The 21,093-nt window shown below is 42.1% G+C and overlaps 1 protein-coding gene across 4 annotated transcripts in view; it reads left to right on the top strand.

The window, feature by feature from the left end:
• The window catches only part of ubr2 (ubiquitin protein ligase E3 component n-recognin 2), a 162,512-nt gene extending 147,698 nt beyond the window's left edge, over window positions 1–14,814 (top strand). For all 4 annotated transcript variants that reach the window (XM_085980818.1, XM_085980815.1, XM_085980809.1 and 1 more), the window contains exons 41-47: window positions 2,743–2,873; window positions 3,353–3,461; window positions 3,828–3,884; window positions 4,011–4,088; window positions 8,942–9,112; window positions 10,102–10,203; window positions 10,765–14,814. In XM_085980818.1, coding sequence (XP_085836944.1) covers window positions 2,743–2,873; window positions 3,353–3,461; window positions 3,828–3,884; window positions 4,011–4,088; window positions 8,942–9,112; window positions 10,102–10,203; window positions 10,765–10,906 — 790 coding nt within the window. In that variant the 3' untranslated portion in view covers window positions 10,907–14,814. The remainder of the gene's footprint in view (window positions 1–2,742; window positions 2,874–3,352; window positions 3,462–3,827; window positions 3,885–4,010; window positions 4,089–8,941; window positions 9,113–10,101; window positions 10,204–10,764) is intronic.
• The last annotated feature ends 6,279 nt before the right edge of the window (window positions 14,815–21,093 follow it).

The raw sequence follows: 21,093 nt of genomic DNA, 5'->3' as shown, positions 1-21,093 counted from the left end.
TCGTTGGAGGCTAATCATCTCTGCCCCAGGACATCGCTGCAGGAGTTCCTCAGGACAGCGTCTAAGGCCCAACTATCTTTTTAGCTGCATTATCAATGACCTTCCCTACATCACAAGCTCAGAAATGGGGCTGTTCTGCAGCATTCGGCCCAACCAGTCCATGCCGGGGTTTATGCTCCACTTGAGCCTCCTCCTGTCTTTTCTCATATAATTATATCAGCGTAACCCTCTATTCCCTTCTCACTCACATGCTTATCTAACTGCCTCTTAAATGCATCTATACTATAGAGCATGTAACTACTTTGCTTTCTTTGACCAGTAGCAGAACTCTAATTTATGTTTTTCAAACCAACTGCACTACATTATGTAAAAGCAAATTTACAGCAATTAATGAGCCCAAAGTCTAGTTTTTAAAATTTTCTAGAGAGTTCCTAATTGCACTTTTTCATCTCACTTCCTCTTTCCCTCATTTTATACAAGCAGTTTTTTGGTATGTGCACTCTTCCATGTGGTAGAACTGACATTATTAAACAAAATTTAGCCTGGAGGTGAGTTATGTGGGGGATTGGGAAGCCCGAAAGAACGGGTTTCCTGAATGTCATGCAGAATTTAACTGGAGGGCTCATTTTAATTTTTTTTGTGGGGTTCCTGCCCACAGGCAATCTGATTTGACAGGCTGGAGGCCTTTCGGGTGGGCAGCCTGCATCACAAGGCCACACCTACGTGAGCAGTTAGGTGTATTGGGGGAGTGAGAGAAATAGTGGGGTGGGAGGGGATCCGATGGTGGTCGGGAGGAGCAGACCGATCGCGGGGAGGGATGGGGGTTACTGGATACCTTGCTGGGCCTGGAGGAAGCACTCCTCCTCCTGGCCCACAAAAAGAAAAGACTTGCATTTATATAGCGCCTTTTACGACCACTGGACGTCCCAAAGTGCTTTACAGCCAATGAAGTACTTTTTGAAGTGTAGTCACTGTTGTAATATAGGAAACGCGGCAGCCAATTTGTGCACAGCCAGCTCTCTCAAAGAGCAATGTGGTGATGACCAGATAATCTGTTTGTGATGTTGATTAAGGGTTAACTATTGGCCAGGACACCGGGGCTAACTCCCATGCTCTTCAAAATAGTGCCATCGGATCTTTTATGTCCACCTGCGAGAGCAGACGGGGCCTCGGTTTAATGTCTCATCCGAAAGATGGCACCTCCGACAGTGCAGCACTCCCTCAGTAGTGCACTGGAGTGTCAGTCTAGATTTTTGTGCTGAAGTCTTTGGGGTGGGACTTGAACCCACATCCTTCTGACTCAGGCAAGAGTGCTACCCACTGAGCCACAGCTGACGAGCAGTGCTGTAAAGGCATTTGCCTCATGGATTCAGCACTTCTCGCCGCCTTTCAGCTACTGAGTTTCCCGAGGCCTGGGAAACCTGACCGCCTGTGGTTAAAAATAGAAAAGCTGTTAAAATGAAGTCAGGCGGCCTCATTTAAATGACCAATCCACTTCCTGCAAGCCGATTGGTCGCCCACCCCTCGACCCGCCTCTGTTAAAACTGGAAGTGGGCAGCTTTGGTTCCTGTTATAGATTTTTTGCATTTTAACTCCTGACATGACCCCACCCACCCATTTTTGGGAATTAAGATTCAGCCCTTTGAATCAGGAGGTATGGTTGCTTATGGCTTGTTGACACAGGTGTGGAACTTTCTGGCCCAGTGAAGTGCTCCATCTAGTGGCTTAGAAAAGAAACCAAGTAAAATTCACTTTACTGGGCGGCATGAGTGAAGGCAATCCCTGGCACTGACTCCTGGTTGGGAGGCAGACCTTCTACTTTAGGTCTGCAAAATTTGAAATGTGGTGTTTTAAAATAATGTATTTGAAGAACATAAAACTATAACATTTCTTGTGTTTCAACTTAACAGGGTATGATTTGGTGGAGATTTATTGTCGTATAGTTCACCATGTGCATTTGTCCTATAATTTAGCATGGCTGATGGCCGGTCAACGTTCACCCTTTACTTATTTAATGACGAATAAAATAATTTAAGGGAATGCTCATGATAGCTCAATGGTATGAGTGCTGAGTTAACTGAACTTAGCCAAGATGATGATGGAAGTGCTGCAGTTGGCCTTGGTTTTCCTGGGCTCAGGAGAGGGAAATCACCCTGGGTTCTTGCATCTGGTCATTGTCAAGTGACCCCTTGTGGAAGTGCATATGTGTGGTCCCATCGTGATGGCCTACCCTCCTCGGGCACCGTCACAATATTCTGCCATCACTCACTACCCAGATAGAGCATTTGTGTTTTGATGAATGATCATTTGGACGAGCTATTGGAGGAGCTACATTGCCTGTGGAACATGAAAGAAATGGAAGAAAACATTATAGTGGAGCCCTGCCAATTAATGGAGAAATCTTGGTTATGTCAGCCATTTGAATTCGCATCAAATGGTTTACAAACAGTAATCTGCTATTGCTCGTTTGAGCCAGAGTTGATTTTTATAACATTAGGGGAGGCAGGTGTTCTTAAACAGATTTCAATATAATTTAGCCAAAGAAAAGCCACTCTGTTGAATTGAAACGAGATTGGGGCGTTGCAACAGAAATGGTTGTCAGACTAACCCTGAATTAAGATTAGAGTACAATGTGCGATGTTGGCTCGTTATGAAGTGCTGCATATTACTAAATTACTCATTGATCGAAGTGCATTTCTTGTCGTTCATAAAGAATTAATGCTTCTATATTTTATCCTGTAGTGCCTTGAATTTAATGTCCTCAGGTTGGCACCTGTGGCAATATATCAAGATTGGAATAATGCCCTATCTACGATGTTCTGCTTTGTTCTTTCACTATCTTAATAGTGTCCCAGTACCGATTGAACTGCAAGGTAATTTATTTTTTAATACAAAATTGAATCTTGGTAGTTTGATGCTTCAACTTTTGAACTTTGACACCTAGCTTTTCATCCACATTAGAACATGTTTTCTAGCTTTTCTAAGATAAACACTGCAAATGTATTTTACAAATAAAACCCAAAATATGCACTACAACCATTTTCTCAAAGCTTTTGGTTTTGTGCTGCGAAAGGTGGGCATACTGCTGAATCACAGACAGAAGAACTTCAATCCTTGGTTGTAATTTATACAGATTGTTTATTTGTGCAAAGTTGGGAACCGTGTCTGTATGTTGCATGATCTGTTCTATTCCAAACACTTGACTAAAACTGTGTAGCTTTTTGTAGAGTAAGTGAAACTTTTATGATACCCTGATGCCAGTGGAGCATATATTCTGAAATATTTGTACAATGTTGAGAGATATGTATGCTGAGAGGACTTAAACAGTGATGCTGTTTCTATTCATTTTCAGAGAATGGGCCACAGCACTTTGAACTGTTGTGCCGCTATCTTTCCCTACCAACAAACCTAATGAGTCTTTTCCAAACTAACAGTGATACAATTGAGCCATTAATACAAAGGTAAAATTCAGAATGCTGTGTTTTCTTTCTTGTGCAGATGTACAGTGCATAAACAAAATGGTTCTTGGTGCTGAAGAAATGTTGCATGATTGTGTTTTAGTTAAGGAAAGGCCATTCACCATTCTGAAACTTTAATTTATTTGCAAACTTACTTAAATATGCTATTTCTAAGTAACACCCTGAAAAATTCTTCGTTCAAAAAGATTATCTGCTTTTTTATTTTGAAGTGATTTTTAAGCATCAAAAAATGATGACATTTAGCTGTAAAAGTAATCTGCTGTTATGCAGTCACAGTGATTCTGTGCATATATATTAATACTGTGATGTTGCAAGCTAACAAACCTGAACAAAAACTTGAAATTGTAGATGGTGTGGAGTTACAGAAGTGCAGAGCTTTGTGAAGGGGGAAAGAACAGCTATTAGGTAAGCTTATACCTTGTGATTTAGTGATTTATTTGCCATGTTGATTATATCTGATCTTCTGGTAAGTTCCAGTTTGCTGAAGATTTAAGTTTCTCTTCCCTTCACCTCCCCACCCCCCTGTTCTAGCTATCCTAGGGAGTCAAACAAATTGATAGATCTTCCTGATGATTACAGTTGCCTCATAAACAGGGCATCTTGTTTTACGTGAGTACAAAACATCTTTCAAATTTCATCTATTTACATCTAACAGTGATCTGTTATAAACTGAATCATGAATTGCTGAACTTAATTTTATTAAACTTAAAATCATGCAGCTTTATTTTAAGGATGCTTGTGAACAAAGTTAAAGGACACTAATGTATACATTTCAACTTCTGAGCCACAAAATCAGGGGAATGTACACCAAACTCAGGGACGCTTGCTTTTAACTGCAGACACCATCTCAAGCCTATTTTGAGCCTTAATTTGTTCATCTCTTTGATGGTACTAACCATCTCTCAATTTCTTGTTATGGATCTGAATCGTGTGTAATACCAGTGATGTGAGATTTTGAAGTGATGTTGTTTGGGTATTTTGTTTCCAGCAAGAGATAGAAAAGAAAAAAATTGTCAGGTTGTGAAACCACGAATTACAGGTGCAGTCTGTACAGGTGTGATAAGCAACCTTTTTGTCACTGAAATTGGGGTTTCCCAAATAATAGATCTGTTCAACCGATTTCTCCTGGACTGATGGGATACATCTGAAAAAAGTTGCTTTTTGCTTCGGCTTATATCATCAGACAGTGTTGTGGTTTTTTTTGTAAACTGAAGTTCACATCTAGCTGGTAGTGACTTGGTTACAAGCTGTACATGTATTCGATATTAGATGCTGTACAGATTTTGTTCTATTTTAGATTAGCTTTAATCTCTAAACTATGAAGTGGATATAGAAATGCCCCTGAAATATATAATATGCCAAGAATATGCAATGATCATAGCCGAGTTCTGAAGGACATACAGGAAACTTTTTTTATCCAGGACCGGCGTGGTGCCGGTTTATCAAAAAGTCCGGATTACAGAGCGGTATAGTAAAAGGTACGAGAGCTCCATACACAGCAACAAATCCAGGCTTCCCTGTTGCTTAGCAACAGGTGCAGGAATCCCGGCCACAAGATCCAGGTGTCCCCCCTGTTGCTTAGCAACAGGTGCAGGAACCCCGGTTACACAGCCACAGATCCAGGAACGGCCACTAATATGAAGTAAAACTTACCTGAACCTACTCCTGAATTTTGCCAGTTAACAGAGATTTCCGGTTATTAGGTGCCGGTAAATCAAGAGTTTCCTGTAACTGCCAGTCTGGGCCTTCGACAGGTAGTGAGAACCAACACGAGGGGAAAACCTACTTGACCTCGTCCTCACCAATCTACCTGTCGCAGATGCATATGTCCATGGCGGTATTGGTAGCAGTGACCGCTAAGATTTTTATTTCAACTGGCATTAAATTGACAGCAAGACCAATTCTTTTGAAACAATTTGGAATAAGTTTATTAAACACATGCACATAGCCTATTGGACAAAACAACAGTCTACTGGTTTCCTATGGACTCTACTTCATTACAACAGGTAAGGTAATGGGTTACAGATTTAAACCGACTTATACTTCCCTCTGAGTCAGGCAACGTACGGTCATCTTTGTTGCTTCTTGGTCTGGTCTGTAGAGGGGGGCTTCCTGCTTTGCGGCGTGGTCATCAAGAGAGAGGGAGGGAGAGCGAGCGAGCTCGTCAAGCTCTTGGGTTCCATTTATATCTTTTAAAGTCCATTGTCTAGAATAAATTACTAAAACCCCAGGATTGGGTCTTAGTTTCTTGGCAGTTCTTGATTGGCTTTCCTTACTCATGTATCTGTCTGCAAAGGCTGGTGCCATTTCTTAGCCATTAAAAAGTATTAACAAAATGACTGATTTTCGATGGGTTTGGTTACCCTGAAAGTCATGTTGTCTCTGGGGGGGTTACCTTTTTATGCAGGTTTCTTTTAAGTTTTGCACTGTTGCCTTGAGCTCTGCCCACCCAGGGGAGATGCATACAAATTAAATTCATCATTATTACATACATCTTATTAATACTCTCGTGTCCATCACACATCATCATTTTGACAAAACATACATTTTTTTTTTTCTTACACCACCGCGCAGTCATTGTGGAGACGAAATCCCGTCTTCACACTGAGGACACCCTCCATCATGTGTGGCACTACCACTGTGCTAAATGGGATAGATTCAGAACTGATCTAGCAGCTCAAAACTGGGCATCCATGAGGCGCTGTGGGCCATCAGCAGCAGCAGAACTGTATTCTACCACAATTTGCAACCTCATGGCTCGGCATCTCCCTCACTCTACCATTACCACCAAGCCAGGGGACAATAAGGAGTGCAGAAGAGCATGCCAGGAGCAGCACCAGGCATACCTAAAAATGTGGTGCCAACCTGGGGAAGCTGAAACACAGGTCTACATACATGTATAAAGCAGAAGCAGCATGCTATAGACAGGGCTAAGCGATCCCACAATCAACAGATCAGATCAAAGCTCTGCAGTCTGGCCCCATCCAGTTGTGAATGGTGGTGGACCATTAAACAACTAACTGGAGAAGGACGCTCCATGAATATCCCCATCCTCAATGATGGTGGAGCCCAGCACGTGAGTGCAAAAAACAAGGCTGAAGCGTTTGCAACCATCTTCAGCCAGAAGTGCCGAGTGGATGATCCATAACGGCAGCACGGTGGCATAGTGGTTAGCACTGTTGCCTCCGCGCCAGGGACCCGGGTTCGAATCCGCCCTCGGGTGACTGTGTGGAGTTTGCACATTCTCCCCGTGTTTGCGTGGGTTTCCTCCGGGTGCTCCGGTTTCCTCCCACAGTCCAAAGATGTGCGGGTTAGGTTGATTGGCTATGATAAATTGACCCTTAGTGTTAGGGGGATTAAATACGTGGGGTTACGGGGATAGGGTGGGATATGTGTTGGTGTAGGGGTTACGGGGATCGGGTGGGATATGTGTCGGTGCAGGCTCGATGGGCCGAAATGGCCTCTATCTACACTGTGGGGTTTCTGTGATTCTGTGATTTCTGTGATCCTCCTGAGGACCCACCACCACAGAAGCCAGTCTTCAGCCAATTCGATTCACTCCACGTGATATCAAGAAACAGCTGAACGCACTGCATACAGCAAAGGCTGTGGGGCCCAGACAACATCCTGGCTGTCGTGCTGAAGACTTGTGCTCCAGAACTAGCCAAGAACTACCCCATCAGTCTACTCTCAATCATCAGCAAAGTGATGGAAGATGTCGTCGTCGACAGTGCTATCAAGTGGCACTTACTCACCAATAACCTGCTCACTGATGCCCAGTTTGGGTTCCGCCAAGACCATTCGGCTCCCGACCTCATTACAGCCTTGGTCCAAACATGGACAAAGCAGCTGAATTCCAGAGGTGAGGTGAGAGTGACTGCCCTTGACATCAAGGCAGCATTTGACCAAGTGTGGCATCAAGGAGCCCTAGTAAAACTGAAGTCTATGAAATCGGGGTGGCGGGGAAAACTCTGCACTGGCTGGAGTCACACCTAGCACAAAGATGGTTGTGGTGGTTGGAGGTTAATCATCACAGCCCCAGGACATCGCTGCAGGAGTTCCTCAGGGCAGCGTCCTAGGCCAAACCATCTTCAGGTGCTTCATCAATTTCCTTCCCTCCGACATAAGGTCAGAAATGGGGATGTTCGCTGATGACTGCAGTGTTCAGTGCCATTCTGACAGGGCTAGATAGACTGGATGTAGGGAGGATGTTTCCCCTGGCTGGGAGGTCGAGAATGAGGGGTCACAGTCTCAGGATACAGAGTAGACATTTAGGACTGAGATGAGATGAGAGGTGGTGAACCTGTGGAATTCTCTACCACAGAAGGCTGTGGAGGCCAAGTCACTAAATATATTTAAGATAAAGATAGATTTCTAGACACAAGGTATCAAGGGGTATGGGGAGAGAGCGGGAATATGGTTTTGAGATAGAGGATCAGCCATGATATTGAATGGTGGAGCAGGCTCGAAGGGCCGAATGGCCTACTCCTGCTTCTATGTTTCTATTCGCAACTCCAATAATGAAGCAGTCCATGCTCGCATGCAACAAGACCTGGATGACGTTCAGGCTTGGGCTGAGGAGTGGCAGATAACATTTGCGCCACACAAGTGCCAGGCAATGACTATCTCTAACTAGCGAGTGTCTAACCACCACCCCTTGACATTCAACGGCATTACCATCGCCAAATCCCCCACCATCAACATCCTGGGGGGTCACCATTGACCAGAAACTTAACTGGGCCAGCCACACACATACTGTGGCAACAAGAGCAGGTCAGAGGCTGGGTATTCTGCGGCAAGTGTCTCACCTCCTGACTCCCCAAAGCCTTTCCACCATCTACAAGGCACAAGTTAGGACTGAGATGGAATATTCTCCACTTGCCTGGATGAGTGCAGCTCCAACAACACTCGAAGCTCAACACCATCCAGGACAAAGCAGCCCGCTTGATTGGCACCCCATCCACCACCTTAAACATTCACTCCCTCCACCACTGGCGTACCATGGCTGCAGTGTTTACCATCTACAAGATGCACTTCAGCAACTCGCCAAGGCTTCTTCGGCAGCACCTCGTATATCGTCGTTCCTTCATCGTCACTGGGTCAAAATACTGGAACTCTCTCCCTAACAGCACTGTGGGAGTATCTTCACCATATGGACTGCAGCGGTTCAAGAAGGCGGCTCACCACCAATTTCTCGAGGGCAATTGGTGATGGGCAATAAATGCTGGCCTTGCCAGTGACACCCACATCCCATAAATGAATACATTAAAAAAAAAAAGTTTGACACCATATCAAGGAATCGTAAAATGACACAAACTGCAGACAATTCCCTTCACAAGGGGCAAATAACATTTTACTCTCCTGGTAAAATTTGCAATGTTTTGTGAATTTCATTTGTTTATGCTTGTGATTAACTTGAGGTGCAAAGTTCACCATTCTTTTTCTGTTATAATATAAAATAGATGTCCAAAATCGGGTGGGGATAAAAGTCGAGCACCAACTCTCTGCTTGGTGTGTGGGGGTATGCTGTGTTCTCAGAGCTACTGCTGTCAAACAGAGCTGGAAGGAGATGATGTTGGGGCTTGCACTGCTCATACCTATACTTGCGGGTGTGGAGTTGGAATTTTCCTGCGGTGAGTTAAAACCTTGAAATGTTATTGCTGTAACCCTTTAGAGCCACTTCCATCTAAGCTAGGTCTGCAAATGACCATTATGTTAAGATATGTTAAGACCCGAACACTAACCCTGATGAAGGGTCCCAGACCTGAAACGTTAACACTGTTTCTCTCTCCACGGATGCTGCCTGGCCTGCTGAGTTTTTCCAGCGTTATCTGTTGTTGTTTCAGATTTCCAGCATCCGCAGTATTTTGCTATTGAGCTAAATTATAACGGTCATTTAAGAACATAACATAAGAAATAGGAGCAGGAGTAGGCCAATCGGCCCCTCGAGCCTGCTCCGCCATTCAATAAGATCATGGCTGATCTGATCCTAACTGCCAATCTACTATCACTGAACCATCTCCTGAATCTAACAGAATTAGACACACGAAATAGGAGCAGGATCAGGCTACACGGCCCCTGGGCCCGCTCCGCTACCCACAGGGCCATGACCGATCCGAACCTAGACTCATGTCCAAATTCCTGCCTGCTCCCCGTAACCCTTAATTCCCTTTACTTCTAGGAAACTGTCTATATCTGTTTTAAATTTATGTAATGATGTAGCTTCTACAGCTTTTTGGGGCAGCATATTCCATGGACCTACCACCCTCTGAGTGAAGTAGTTCCTCCTCATCTCAGTTTTGAAAGAGCAGCCCCTTATTCTAAGACTATGCCCCCTAGTTCTAGTTTCACCCATCATCTGGAACATCCTCCCCGCATCCACCCAATCCAACCCCTTCACAATCTTATATGTTTCAATAAGATCGCCTCTCATTCTTCTGAACTCCAATGAGTAGAGTCCCAATCTACTCAACCTCTCCTCATATGTCCATCCTCATTTAATGATTTGATTTTCTCAAACGGGAGAGGAGAGCGATCCCTTAATTCAGTGCTTTGTAAAATAAGGGAATGTAAATTAGTACAGTTTATCCAGAACACTGCTATAGTTCTTGTGTATTTTCAGAGTTCGAGAAAGTCAGGTGCTGTTCCTGGCTGGAAAGACAAAAGGATGCTTTTATCCACCACCCTACCTTGATGATTATGGAGAGACAGATCAGGGACTGAGGTAAAAAGTTATAAAATTTTGTATTATAAATATGGACAATGCATTTCAATGAAAGAGCTTACACAAGTTGAGATTTTTAAAATTAAATCTGTCAGTGACATAGGTTCCCTGCAGACATTTCTGTTGTGACTCTTTTGCTTTGCTTGTATAAATGTTAATTCAGTGATTTATTTTGTTTTGGCTACCTGTTTTTCTGATCATCATGCCAGAAAAATTATTTTCCATCTTGTTTGTATCAATTGCTGTGATCTTGCAAGTCATCAGATGTACCTGTGTTGGTTAGTGGAAGTTCTTGCCCATTCTGAGAAGTTAGTTTCAGTAATATTTAACAGTGCTGGAATACCATTTTGTAGAACAGTTTATTAATTTATGGATTTTTTCCACACCAGCTCCAACGTGAATGAATTTGCTAATATTTTCCCGGAACCCCGGTTGCTGTTGATTACAGCTGCTCATCCCTTGGACACTGTGTTGTATATTTGTTCTTCTTGTGGGAGAGAGGGTTGATGTATAAAGATAAATACTTGACAATGATGATCTTATTTGAATTGCATTTTTCAGACGAGGGAACCCCCTTCATCTCTGCAAAGAACGATACCGGAAGCTGCAGAAACTGTGGCAGCAACATAGCATCACAGAGGAGATTGGCCACGCACAAGAAGCAAATCAGACGCTAGTTGGCATCGACTGGCAGCACTTGTGATTAGTTTTCAGTAGAACTGTAGACATTCGGCACATCCTGAAGCAAAAAAAACCCTCTTGAGGGAAGTCCGAGGATCAGGTTAAATGAAATACACCTCAGGCTACCCATTTTTGGAACACTTGCTCTTGAATTACAGTAACTTAAAAAAAAAAAATGTTACATAACTGTTCACCTGTCATTAAGAAAATGTGGAATGCATGTGAAGTGCATATTTTAAAGAGATGTCAATCGCTTTATTTGCACTTGAAATCTTCTCCACAGAGATGGAATATTTTGGGGTAATAAAGCCCACATCTTCGAAGTAGTTGATTTTTTTTTGAATCTGAATTATTTATCAGGTTTTGGACTAATACAATATGGACATCCAAAGTGTGTTTCTGTGCTCTATAGTTAGTGATGTCTAATGAACAATTTTGGGTCAAATGAGAAAAAGATTGCTGGACTTCAGTTGGAAACTTTTTTTTTAATTCTTGCTTTCTTTCTCTTTCTGTCTTGCTTCCTTTAGTAGGTTAACTCAGTTTGCACTGATTTGTGAATGTGCATTCTTAAGGTGTGCATCTGGTTTCAGTCAACTAATCTGAAATTTGAGTACAGTGGTCACTCGTACAAAAAAAAATTCCCTCAACTGAAAAAGCAATTTGTCACTGTTTTATTTGTGTTAAAACTCTTAGTATTTGTGCTTTATAAGAAAATATATTGTAAAATGCATTTAAAGGATATATAAAGCTATTTTATAACTTGCAATTTATTAAAGTTATTTTAAAAAAGCAGCCACATGATGCAAAAGGTGGCTGTAATCAGGGCAGTTAACTTGGTGATTTTTTTTTAGCGGTATGAATTGACAAGAAGTTTCTTGAAATATACGTTAATAGGAATGACGGTAGGCGAAGAGGAATTAATTCTAGTTTTTTTTTTTTTATCTTCGCTTATCTGAAACATTCCGTTATCAAGTATTCACTTGAGGGATTGATTGAGTCTGAACTGGCTTGCTAGTCAGAGCCAATTGTATAAACTGCTTGCTAACATCTACCATGCAAAACTCAATGATTCTACTGTTCTTTGGCTGGAGTTGATCATGGATTATTTCAGACACTGTTTTGTAGAAGCTAGTAAAGAAAAATCTCAAACAATATGAAAATGGGTAGTATAATTGAATTCATATTGTTTTACGGAAAATAGTCTGCAGAATACCCTTGAGCATTTTGCCCCATCGCCATCAATAATACAAGGTATTTTTTTTCTGTTGCGGGTTTGGTATAATAAGCTAATTCAGTGTGTTAATACCTTTAACAATTATATTTAGTCTTCACAGAATGTGGCCGAATGTGGGTTTGATTCAGATCTTCATGCCTGTTTTGAAAAAGGGTTTCAACCCGAAACGTCAGCTCTAATTTCTCTCCACGGATGTTGCCTGGCCTGCTGAGTTTTTCCTTCTTCATGCCTGTATGTTGTGAATGCCTACGTAGTACTAAGGTAGATTAATTTCAGTGGACAGACTCGCCTGATTAAAATTAATTTTGTGTACGAACAGCAGCAACACATTTTGTGGCTACCCTTGCTGAACTTCAGTGGGATCTTTTTGTCCTGTTAGCAGTTGCGGTAAAGAGTTTTAACATACAAATACGCTATGTACCACTTTCAACAAAGTTTTTATTTGTAACGTTTGATGCTTAAAAGGTAAGCAAAATGATCAGAAATAGGAGGACCTTCATGTGTATCACTACTTTGGATTGTGTGGGGGAGGTGAGGATTCTGACAAACATTCTTCTGGCCCAGGATGAATACAGAACACCATTATGTGGGATTGCTTGACTTGTGCTACAATATTTTTTCTTAGGATTTTCACTTCAGCGTAAAAATCTGAGATGCAGTGAACTTAAAAAAAATAATAATAAATAAATAAATAAATAAATAAAAATGTTTTAAAAAGGAAAAAGTAATACTGCATTTAAAAGGGAACTGCTGATCTTCATGGTGTGATGAAATTTTTCAGCACAAAACATGTAGCTAATTGTGAATGATTTTCAACTGTACTATTTAGAACCATCCAAAATCAAAATAAGGAAGGGGGGAGAGGAAAGACAATTCTGGACTTGAAATACTGAGCATAATGTAATAAATTTGCCAAAATTTAGAAAGAGTTTTCCAACATGGCCGTCGGGGAAATTTTTATTTATTTAATATTGTTGGTTAAATTCAGTGCTGATACCTTGATTTTGTAGATACAATACTGGACCCAGTTCTTCTTTCCAATCCTGATGTTCATTTCAGAAGCTAGCTATAGATGAGGAAAGACATTCACCTCATCCATCCAGAAAGATCCTACTGATCTAACATTACAGCATCCAATTGTGTCTCAAATGAGTTTAGTATTTTTGTATCCTCTACCCTAACCAGAAATACATTCAATTATGTCAGTTGTGTGGACTTCCTGACATCAAATTTGCTTCTCATTAGTTTGAGCATGTGCCCCTAAGTGGTTTAGTTTGAAATAGAGTTCTGGATTTATCTTTTCTATACCAATTATCTAATTTCCCCTCTAAATTAACTTTTTCCGAGCTTGAAAAGCTCAAGTTTCTCTAATCTTTGCTCATAACTCAGTCTGCTGATACTAAAGAGCATTCTAGTGGCTTTTTTCTCTGCATTGCCTCCAGGCTTGAAATCTCTGGATGGCTAGCAATGAGTACAGGGAATCTCTCGCTCACTTTAATAGCCTTTATGCTGGTGAGAATGAGAATCAACCCTGGATCTTCCAGTAATTTTTTTTAAATTGCAAGTAACACTGCAACTTCTTGGCTTGTTCTACAACAATTTTAGAAAGTAACCATTTTTCTCCTGCTATTATGCATAATAACTAGTTAAAATGCGCATTACTTTATCAGTCAATTTTTATGCATACGTTGACTAAATTGGAGTATTTTACAATGCTTGACATCAAGCAGTGTATTAAAATGTTAAACTCTTAGCTTGAAAAGTAGTACCATTTAGCACACCTTTGAAGTTTTACTTAATTAGGTTGAAGTTTTTAGAGGATAATTTTGCCTTTTCATTCTTTAGCAACATTACTGTTTCACCCACACCTAAATCTTATTAATTACTTACTTACAATATATTCTCTTGTTGAAAAAGTTTTTTTTCATGCTGTTTGTACCCCATCTTTGCTTTGCTAATGTATTGAGATTAGCAAAAAAGCTTAATATTATTTCCATGTAAACAATAGCAGGCTACAAACTAATTGTGTTTAACAGAACCCATGTCACTGGTAGATGACGTATACAAACTGCATTTGAGTGTTGGTACAAAGTAGTAGATGCAATTCCATGTGCAATATTGCACTTTTTCAAAATGGAAGATTCATTTTTGAAGGTGTTTTTCTATTTTGAACAGTGTCAAGGAAGGAAGATTTTTTTTTTAATGCCTGAATAAACATGAAAATTCACAGGTGCTGCAATTTGGATATAACATTAGGATACGCTTGGTCTTCCAGATAATTTTGTTTTCAGTTTATTGTGAAAATGAGGCTGTTCTGTTTTCCCATTGTTGGCTGACCCTGTTGTGGATATAGATGAAAAGCCTCACACAGCTGAGTGAATTCATAATCTTTAGTTTTAAACTAATATACATATTGCTGAAACAGAAAGCACACCCACTTCTTTTCCTTTTACTTGTCCTGATAATATCTTAAATTGACCACATTCTCTTGTATTGTGCAATTTCCTCTCATGAAAACATTTAGCATGTATTTACATTCACTGTAGAAATGTTTATAAAAACAGGAATACTTTTGGTATTTGGGAGAATACCTGTAATAAATGGGCTGTTAATATATGTTGAATTCATGTATAATTGGTACTATGTACTATATGTAAAAAGCTCAAGATTCAAAATAAATGCTTTAGGTGTTGAAATGTCTTTGTTCCTCCTTCATAAGGCACGTCATGCCAAAACATTTTTGATCTTTCCAGAGATCATTTAAACCTATACAGTAGAGACTTTTTGAAGATTATTCAGGTAAGGTTCATGTTTTTTTTAGGCTAGGTGGTGAAAAACATCAGGCCAGGGATCCCACTCCTGATCATTACCCAATGAATCCTGTTTGAAGTATGCATGTGTGGAAATTGGGTGAGAATTAGTCTTGATTATGACACTCCATGGTCAAGTAGTTGGCCATGGCAATTGAAACCAGGGACTGAAGGAATTGCTTTTGTGTTAGGGTGCTGGTTAATACCTGCTGTTTCTATCTTGGCAATTTTTTCAGGGGAATTGCTGAGGAGTGACAGTTTGCCACGGACATTTAGAAAACCAGAAGGCAGGTCATCCAGGTTTTTTCCTCTCACCTGACAATAGGGTTGCCAACTCTTGTACATATTCCTGGAGATTTAATCGTGACATTTAATGTGCTGTCTGACCATGTGACACTTGCCCACAGTTTGCAAATGTTATTGTAAAACTTGTGTCTCCTGTAGTTGTGTGCTTGTGGTTTTGTACCAGCTGTTGTAGGACCAGGAGGAGGCCATTCAGTACCTTGAGCCTGTTCCAACGTTCAATTAGATCCTGACAAAGGGTTTTGACCTGAAATGTTGACTCTATTTTCTCTCCATGGATGTTTCCTGGCCTGCTGAGTTTTTCCAGCATTTTCTGTTGTTATTTTGGATTTCCAGCTACTGCAGTATTTTGCTATCGTTCAATTAGATCATGGCTGGATCTGGATCTCAACTCCATTTACCTGCCTTCGTTCCATATCCCTTGATACTCTTACCCAACAAAAATCTATTGATCTCCATCTTAAACATTTCAGTTAACCCAGCATCCACAGCCTTTTTTGGTGGAGTGAATTCCAGATTTCCATGAGCATTTCTGTGGAGGAAAAAAATGCTTCCTAATTTCACTCCTAAATGGCCGAGCTCTAATTTTAAGATTATGCCTCCATGTTCCGGATTCCCTCATCAAAGGAAATAGTTTCTCTCTACCCTATCAAATCCTTTAATCATTTTAACTCTTCGATGAGTTCACCCTCAACTTTCTAAACTCAAGGGACTGCAAGCCAGGTTTATGCAACATGACCTCATAATTTAATCCTTTTAGCCCTGGTATCTGATGAATCTGCTGTGTCCTCTCCAAGGCCAACATATCTTTCCAGAAGTTTGGTACCCAAAGCTGAATGCAGTACTCCAGAAGTGCCACTCGAGAATGAGAACCAGAAGGCATAAGAAAGTTGACATGACCATAACAGTATTGATGTAATTGGAAGACAGGAGAGGATGTAGTGGAGAATGGGAGGGCAGAGGTGAGACTAAGACCTTTTAGTTGGAGCCAATCTAGGTGTGTGTCAGAGGTGTTGGCATTGTTAGTGTTGGGGGGGGTGTTAAGAATTGTTTGGTATGAACAGATACTGAGTTAAGGTGGGTGGGGGGCAGCTTCATGATTGATGTGAGAGTAGTAGTTTGTATTTTGGAACATTGAGTTGGTCGTTGGGCAAGGAAGGTGTTGGAGGTAATGTCACTCCCTGGTTTTCAGGCAGAGACGTTCGATCGTGTTTTAACTGTAGATAGTGGTTCTTCCCACATCCAACCAAGTTCTCTCCCTGTCACTAGAACAGCCAGGCTGCAGTGGTGCTGCTTGATGCCCTGCACCGCTGGAATCGCTCCATTGTCTGAGCAGAGTGGCCGCACTTGCACAGACGCACCCCAGGGGGCTGGATGTGGCAGCAGCTAGAGTCAGGAAAGAACAAACTGCCATTTTAGATACACCAGCAGGGGTCACCAGGCGAGCCTACAAATTTGCTCAGCAGTGCCTGGGAGATCAATCCTCAATTCCAGGAGATTCCTGGACAATCATAGAAGATTGGCAACCTCAGCCAATGTAGGTCAGCAAGGGCAGGAGTGATTGGTCAGTGGGATATGATATGGGCAGCAGAGTTTTGGATGAGGTGAAGTTTACAAAGTGTGGAGGCTGGGGCGCTGGCAAGGAAAGCATTAGAATAGTTGAGTCGAGATAATAAAGGCATGGGAGACAGTTTCAGCAACATGCGAGTCATGTTGAGAAAGTAGGCATTCTTTATGATGAGCATATGGAGTTGGAAGCTCAGCTTGGGGTCGAATAGTATGCCGAGGTTCTGAACCGTCTGCTTCAACCTGTGACTCTGGCTGAGGAGGATGATAAAATCAGAGGAATGGCTTTGGTCTTCCCAATATTTCACTGGAGGAAATTGTGGCTCATCCAAGACTGGGCAAGCAATGTGACAACACTGATACAGTGGAGGGGGTCAACAGTGGTGGTGGAAAGGTAGAGCTGGATGTTGCCAACATACATGTGGAAGCTCACCCCATCCCTTTGGATGTCACTAAGGGGCAGCATGTAGATGAGGAAGGCCAAGGATAGATCCTCACGCTTGAGAGGTAATGTTGCAGGGGTGGGATGAGTAGCCATTTCTGGAAATGTGCTGTTACAATTCAACATTACCTTTTTTTTTAATTTGTTTATGGAATGTGGGCATCGCTGGCAAAGCCAGCATTTATTGCCCATCCTTAATTGCCCTTGAGAAGGTAGTGGTGAGCTGCCTTCTTGAACCGCTGCAGTCCGTGTGGTGAAGGTACTCCCACAGTGCTGTTAGGGAGGGAATTCCAGGATTTTGACCCAGCGACGATGAAGGATCGATGATATACTTCCAAGTCAGGATGGTGTGTGACTTGGAGGGGAACTTGGAGGTGGTGGTGTTCCCATGCACCTGCTGCCTTTGTCCTTCTAGGTGGAAGAGTTCGTGGGTTTGGGAGGTGCTGCCGAAGAAGCCTTGGCGAGTTGCGCAGTGCATCTTGTGCATGGTACACACTGCAGCCACGCTACGCCAGTGGTGGAGGGAGTGAATGTTTAAAGTGGTGGATGGGATGCCAATCAAGTGGGCTGCTTTGTCCTGGATGGTGTTGAGCTTCTTGTGTTGTTGGAGCTGCACTCATCCAGGCAAGTGGAGAGTATTCCATCACACTCCTTGTGCCTTGTAGATCGTGGAAAGGCTTTGGGGAGTTGGGAGGTGAGACACTCGCAGCAGAATACCTAGCCTATGACGTGCTCTTATTGCCACAGTATGTGGCTGATCTAGTGAAGTTTCTGGTCAGTGGTGACCCCCCAGGATGTTGATGGTGAGGGATTCGGTGATGGTAATGCCATTGAATGTCAAGGGGCGATGGTTAGACTCTCGCTTGTTGGAGATGGTCATTGCCTGGCACTTCTGTGGCGTGAATGTTACCTGCCACTTATAAACCCAAGCCTGAACGTCATCCAGGTCTTGTTGCATGTGGGCATGGACTGCTTTATTATCTGAGGAGTTGTGAATAGTGCTGACCACTGTAGTCATCAGCGAACATCCCCATTTCTGACCTTATATTGGAGGAAAGGTCATTGATGAAGCAGCTGAAGATGGTTGGGCCTAGGACACTGCCCTGAGGAACTCCTGCAGCGATGTCCTAGGGCTGTGATGATTAACCATCAACCACCACAACCATCTTCCTTTGTGCTAGGTATGACTCTAGCCAGTGGAGAGTTTCCCCCCCAATTCCCGTTGACTTCAGCTTTAGGGCTCCTTGATGCCACACTCGGTCAAATGCTGCCTTGATGTCAGAGTGGAACCAAGGAAAGACAATCCCACTGAGCTGGACAACAGCAGAAGCATTGAAGGAGGGTGGTGTGGTCAAATGTGTCAAAGGCTGCAGAGAAGTTGAGGGAAAATGTTGTTTGTCTTTGATTAGGGTCATTTCAGTGCTGTGGCAGGGGCGCAAACCTGATTGGAGAGATTTAAACATGGAGTTGCAGGAAAGATGGGTATCGTTTTGGGAAACAATGACACGTTCAAGAACTTTGGAGAGGAGTTGGAGGGTGGGGATAGTTTGCGAGGACCATGAGCCAAAGGTGTGTTTTTTGAGGAGGTGGCTGCTGATGGTGGTTTGGGAAGGGATGGGATGGGATAGTTCCTAAGGATTGGGAGTCATTTACAATGTCAGCTAGCATAAGGTCAAGAAAGGAAGTTGGGTTGTCAGCAATTTAGTGGGAATGTGGCAACGTTGCAGGCGCTGGGTCTCTAGGACAATTAATTTAGAGAAGCCATGAGGGGAGATGAGAGGAAAGCAAGGGAAGGATGCGGGATCACGTCTAAGGTAGGATTAGTCTGGGGACAGATTTTGTTTGGTGAGCAAGGGGGGAAGCAGCAGACACAGCAGTTGTCTTAATCTTGGTGATTAAGAAATCCATGAGCTCATCACACTTGTTGGAGGTGAGGGTGGAAGGAGCAGAGGAGAGGGGTTAAGGAGACGGTAGTGGAGAAAAGTAGTTGTGAATTATCTTTGCTTTCCAGGATAATCCTGGAGAAGTGGACAGTTTTCGCAGAGTGGAGTGGGGCCTGATAGTGCTTGATGTAATCTGCCAGATCTGGTGATGGATGGCTAAATCAGTTGTGCATCACGTAGGCTCTAGTATATGCCCTTGGGCTTGGGGGAGCAACAATATGGGACATACTGGGGAACAACCAGGATGGAAGAACGTAAAGATTTTACTGTGGTTAACCATCAAAAGTAGAGCTGGGGGAGTGAGTTATAATTAATGGTATTTGTTTTTCCATAAGGAGGAAAAGAATTTAAGTACATTTGTTTAATGGCGAGGCAACATTAGAAACTTGATTGGAGATTCTAGAGCTCAACACCTGAGGGAACTGAATGGATGTAGTCAATAGCCCAGAGTTGCTCGAGGGAAATAGTTTAGCTCTTTTGAAATGATTGACCCATTAACACTAAAATGAATCCCCAAGTAATTTTATTGTAAAACCTACTGTTAAAGTAAACTGTTGGATTCATTGAAATGAAGGAGAGCCTAAAATTGCCACCAAAATGGCAAATCTTCTGCAACGTATTCTATGTATGCTCTTGAGTAACTATCGCTTCAAATATATTTTGTGATTAGAATCTCTAAATTGTGATACCACTCAGTATTTTTCATGAGAATGGGTAGTTTACTCAACTTCCTAAATGGTTTGAAGTGTTCAATTTAAAGGAACTTTTAAATAAGTTTCACATATCACTTCATCTCAGTCGACAAAAATGTATACGTGATCTACAGTTCATTGAAACGAAACCTGTAACTACTTTTTAAAAATTTCCCCCCACCCCACCCATTATTTTATATTCCTCTGTATTCATCTGAAGGTGGTAACTCATACTGAGGCACATTTCCATTGATTGCGCGTCAGTGTTGACTTTGGGAGGCATAGGAACGGAGTCCGAGCATGTCCTCCGATGACAGCCACACTGGATAGCTACGAAGAGCTGGAACATTGGCTCCCATTTCCCTCTTTCCATCACAGGGTCACTGAAGCCAAATAGAGGGAGTATGTACATTTGCAAAGGTAATTCAGCACAGAACAGGGACCAAACTTGAGGACTTTTCTGATGGGCTTGGCTCAATACCACACGGTGGCCACAGAGAACCTTGGATTTATCCTCCAAAGCAGCTCCCCAAAATTGTTTTTAATACTTTTTAAAGTAGCTATTAATCAGAGCAACAATTTTTAAATTAATTTTAGAGCAAATTATAATTAACTTTTTTTTAAAAGAGCTATAGTGGTGCCAAGACATTTCTATGACCTTGCAAAAATATTTACATTATTTCAAGCTTTATTCACAGCACAGAAAGAGGCCATTTGGCCCATCATACCTGTGACATCTTTGCGCTATCCAATTAGTCCCACTGCCCCGTTCTTTACCCGTTGCGCTGCAAGTTTTTCCTTTTGAAGTATATATCCAATTCCCTTTTGAAAGTTACTGTTGAATCTGCTTCCACCACCCTCTTGGGCAGTGTATTCCAGATCATAACTCGCTGCGTTTATTTAAAAAAAAACTCCATCTCTTTGGGTCTTTTGCTAATTATCTTAAATCTGTGTCCTCCAGCTACCATCCCTCCTGCCAGTAGAAACAGTTTCTCCTTATTTACTCTATCAAAACCTCACATAATTTTGAACACCTCTATTAGATCTCCCCTTAACCTTCCTGGCTCTTAAGAGAAGAACCTCAGCTTCTCAAGTTGCGCCACATAAATGAAGTCCTTCATACTTAGTGGCCCAGATCTGTCAAACAGTGAGCTATTGTATTTCTATAATTCCCGCATAGCTTGCAGCTGCAGTTTTTAATGATGTCCTGAAATTTAAG

This window comes from Somniosus microcephalus, chromosome 3 (assembly GCF_052327205.1).
Source record: "Somniosus microcephalus isolate GS21.2 chromosome 3, FLI_Smic_1.0, whole genome shotgun sequence".
Classification (NCBI taxonomy): Eukaryota; Metazoa; Chordata; class Chondrichthyes; order Squaliformes; family Somniosidae; genus Somniosus; species Somniosus microcephalus.
The sequence above is the reverse complement of the archived record's forward strand: the minus strand, read 5'-3'. Positions and strand labels throughout refer to the sequence as shown.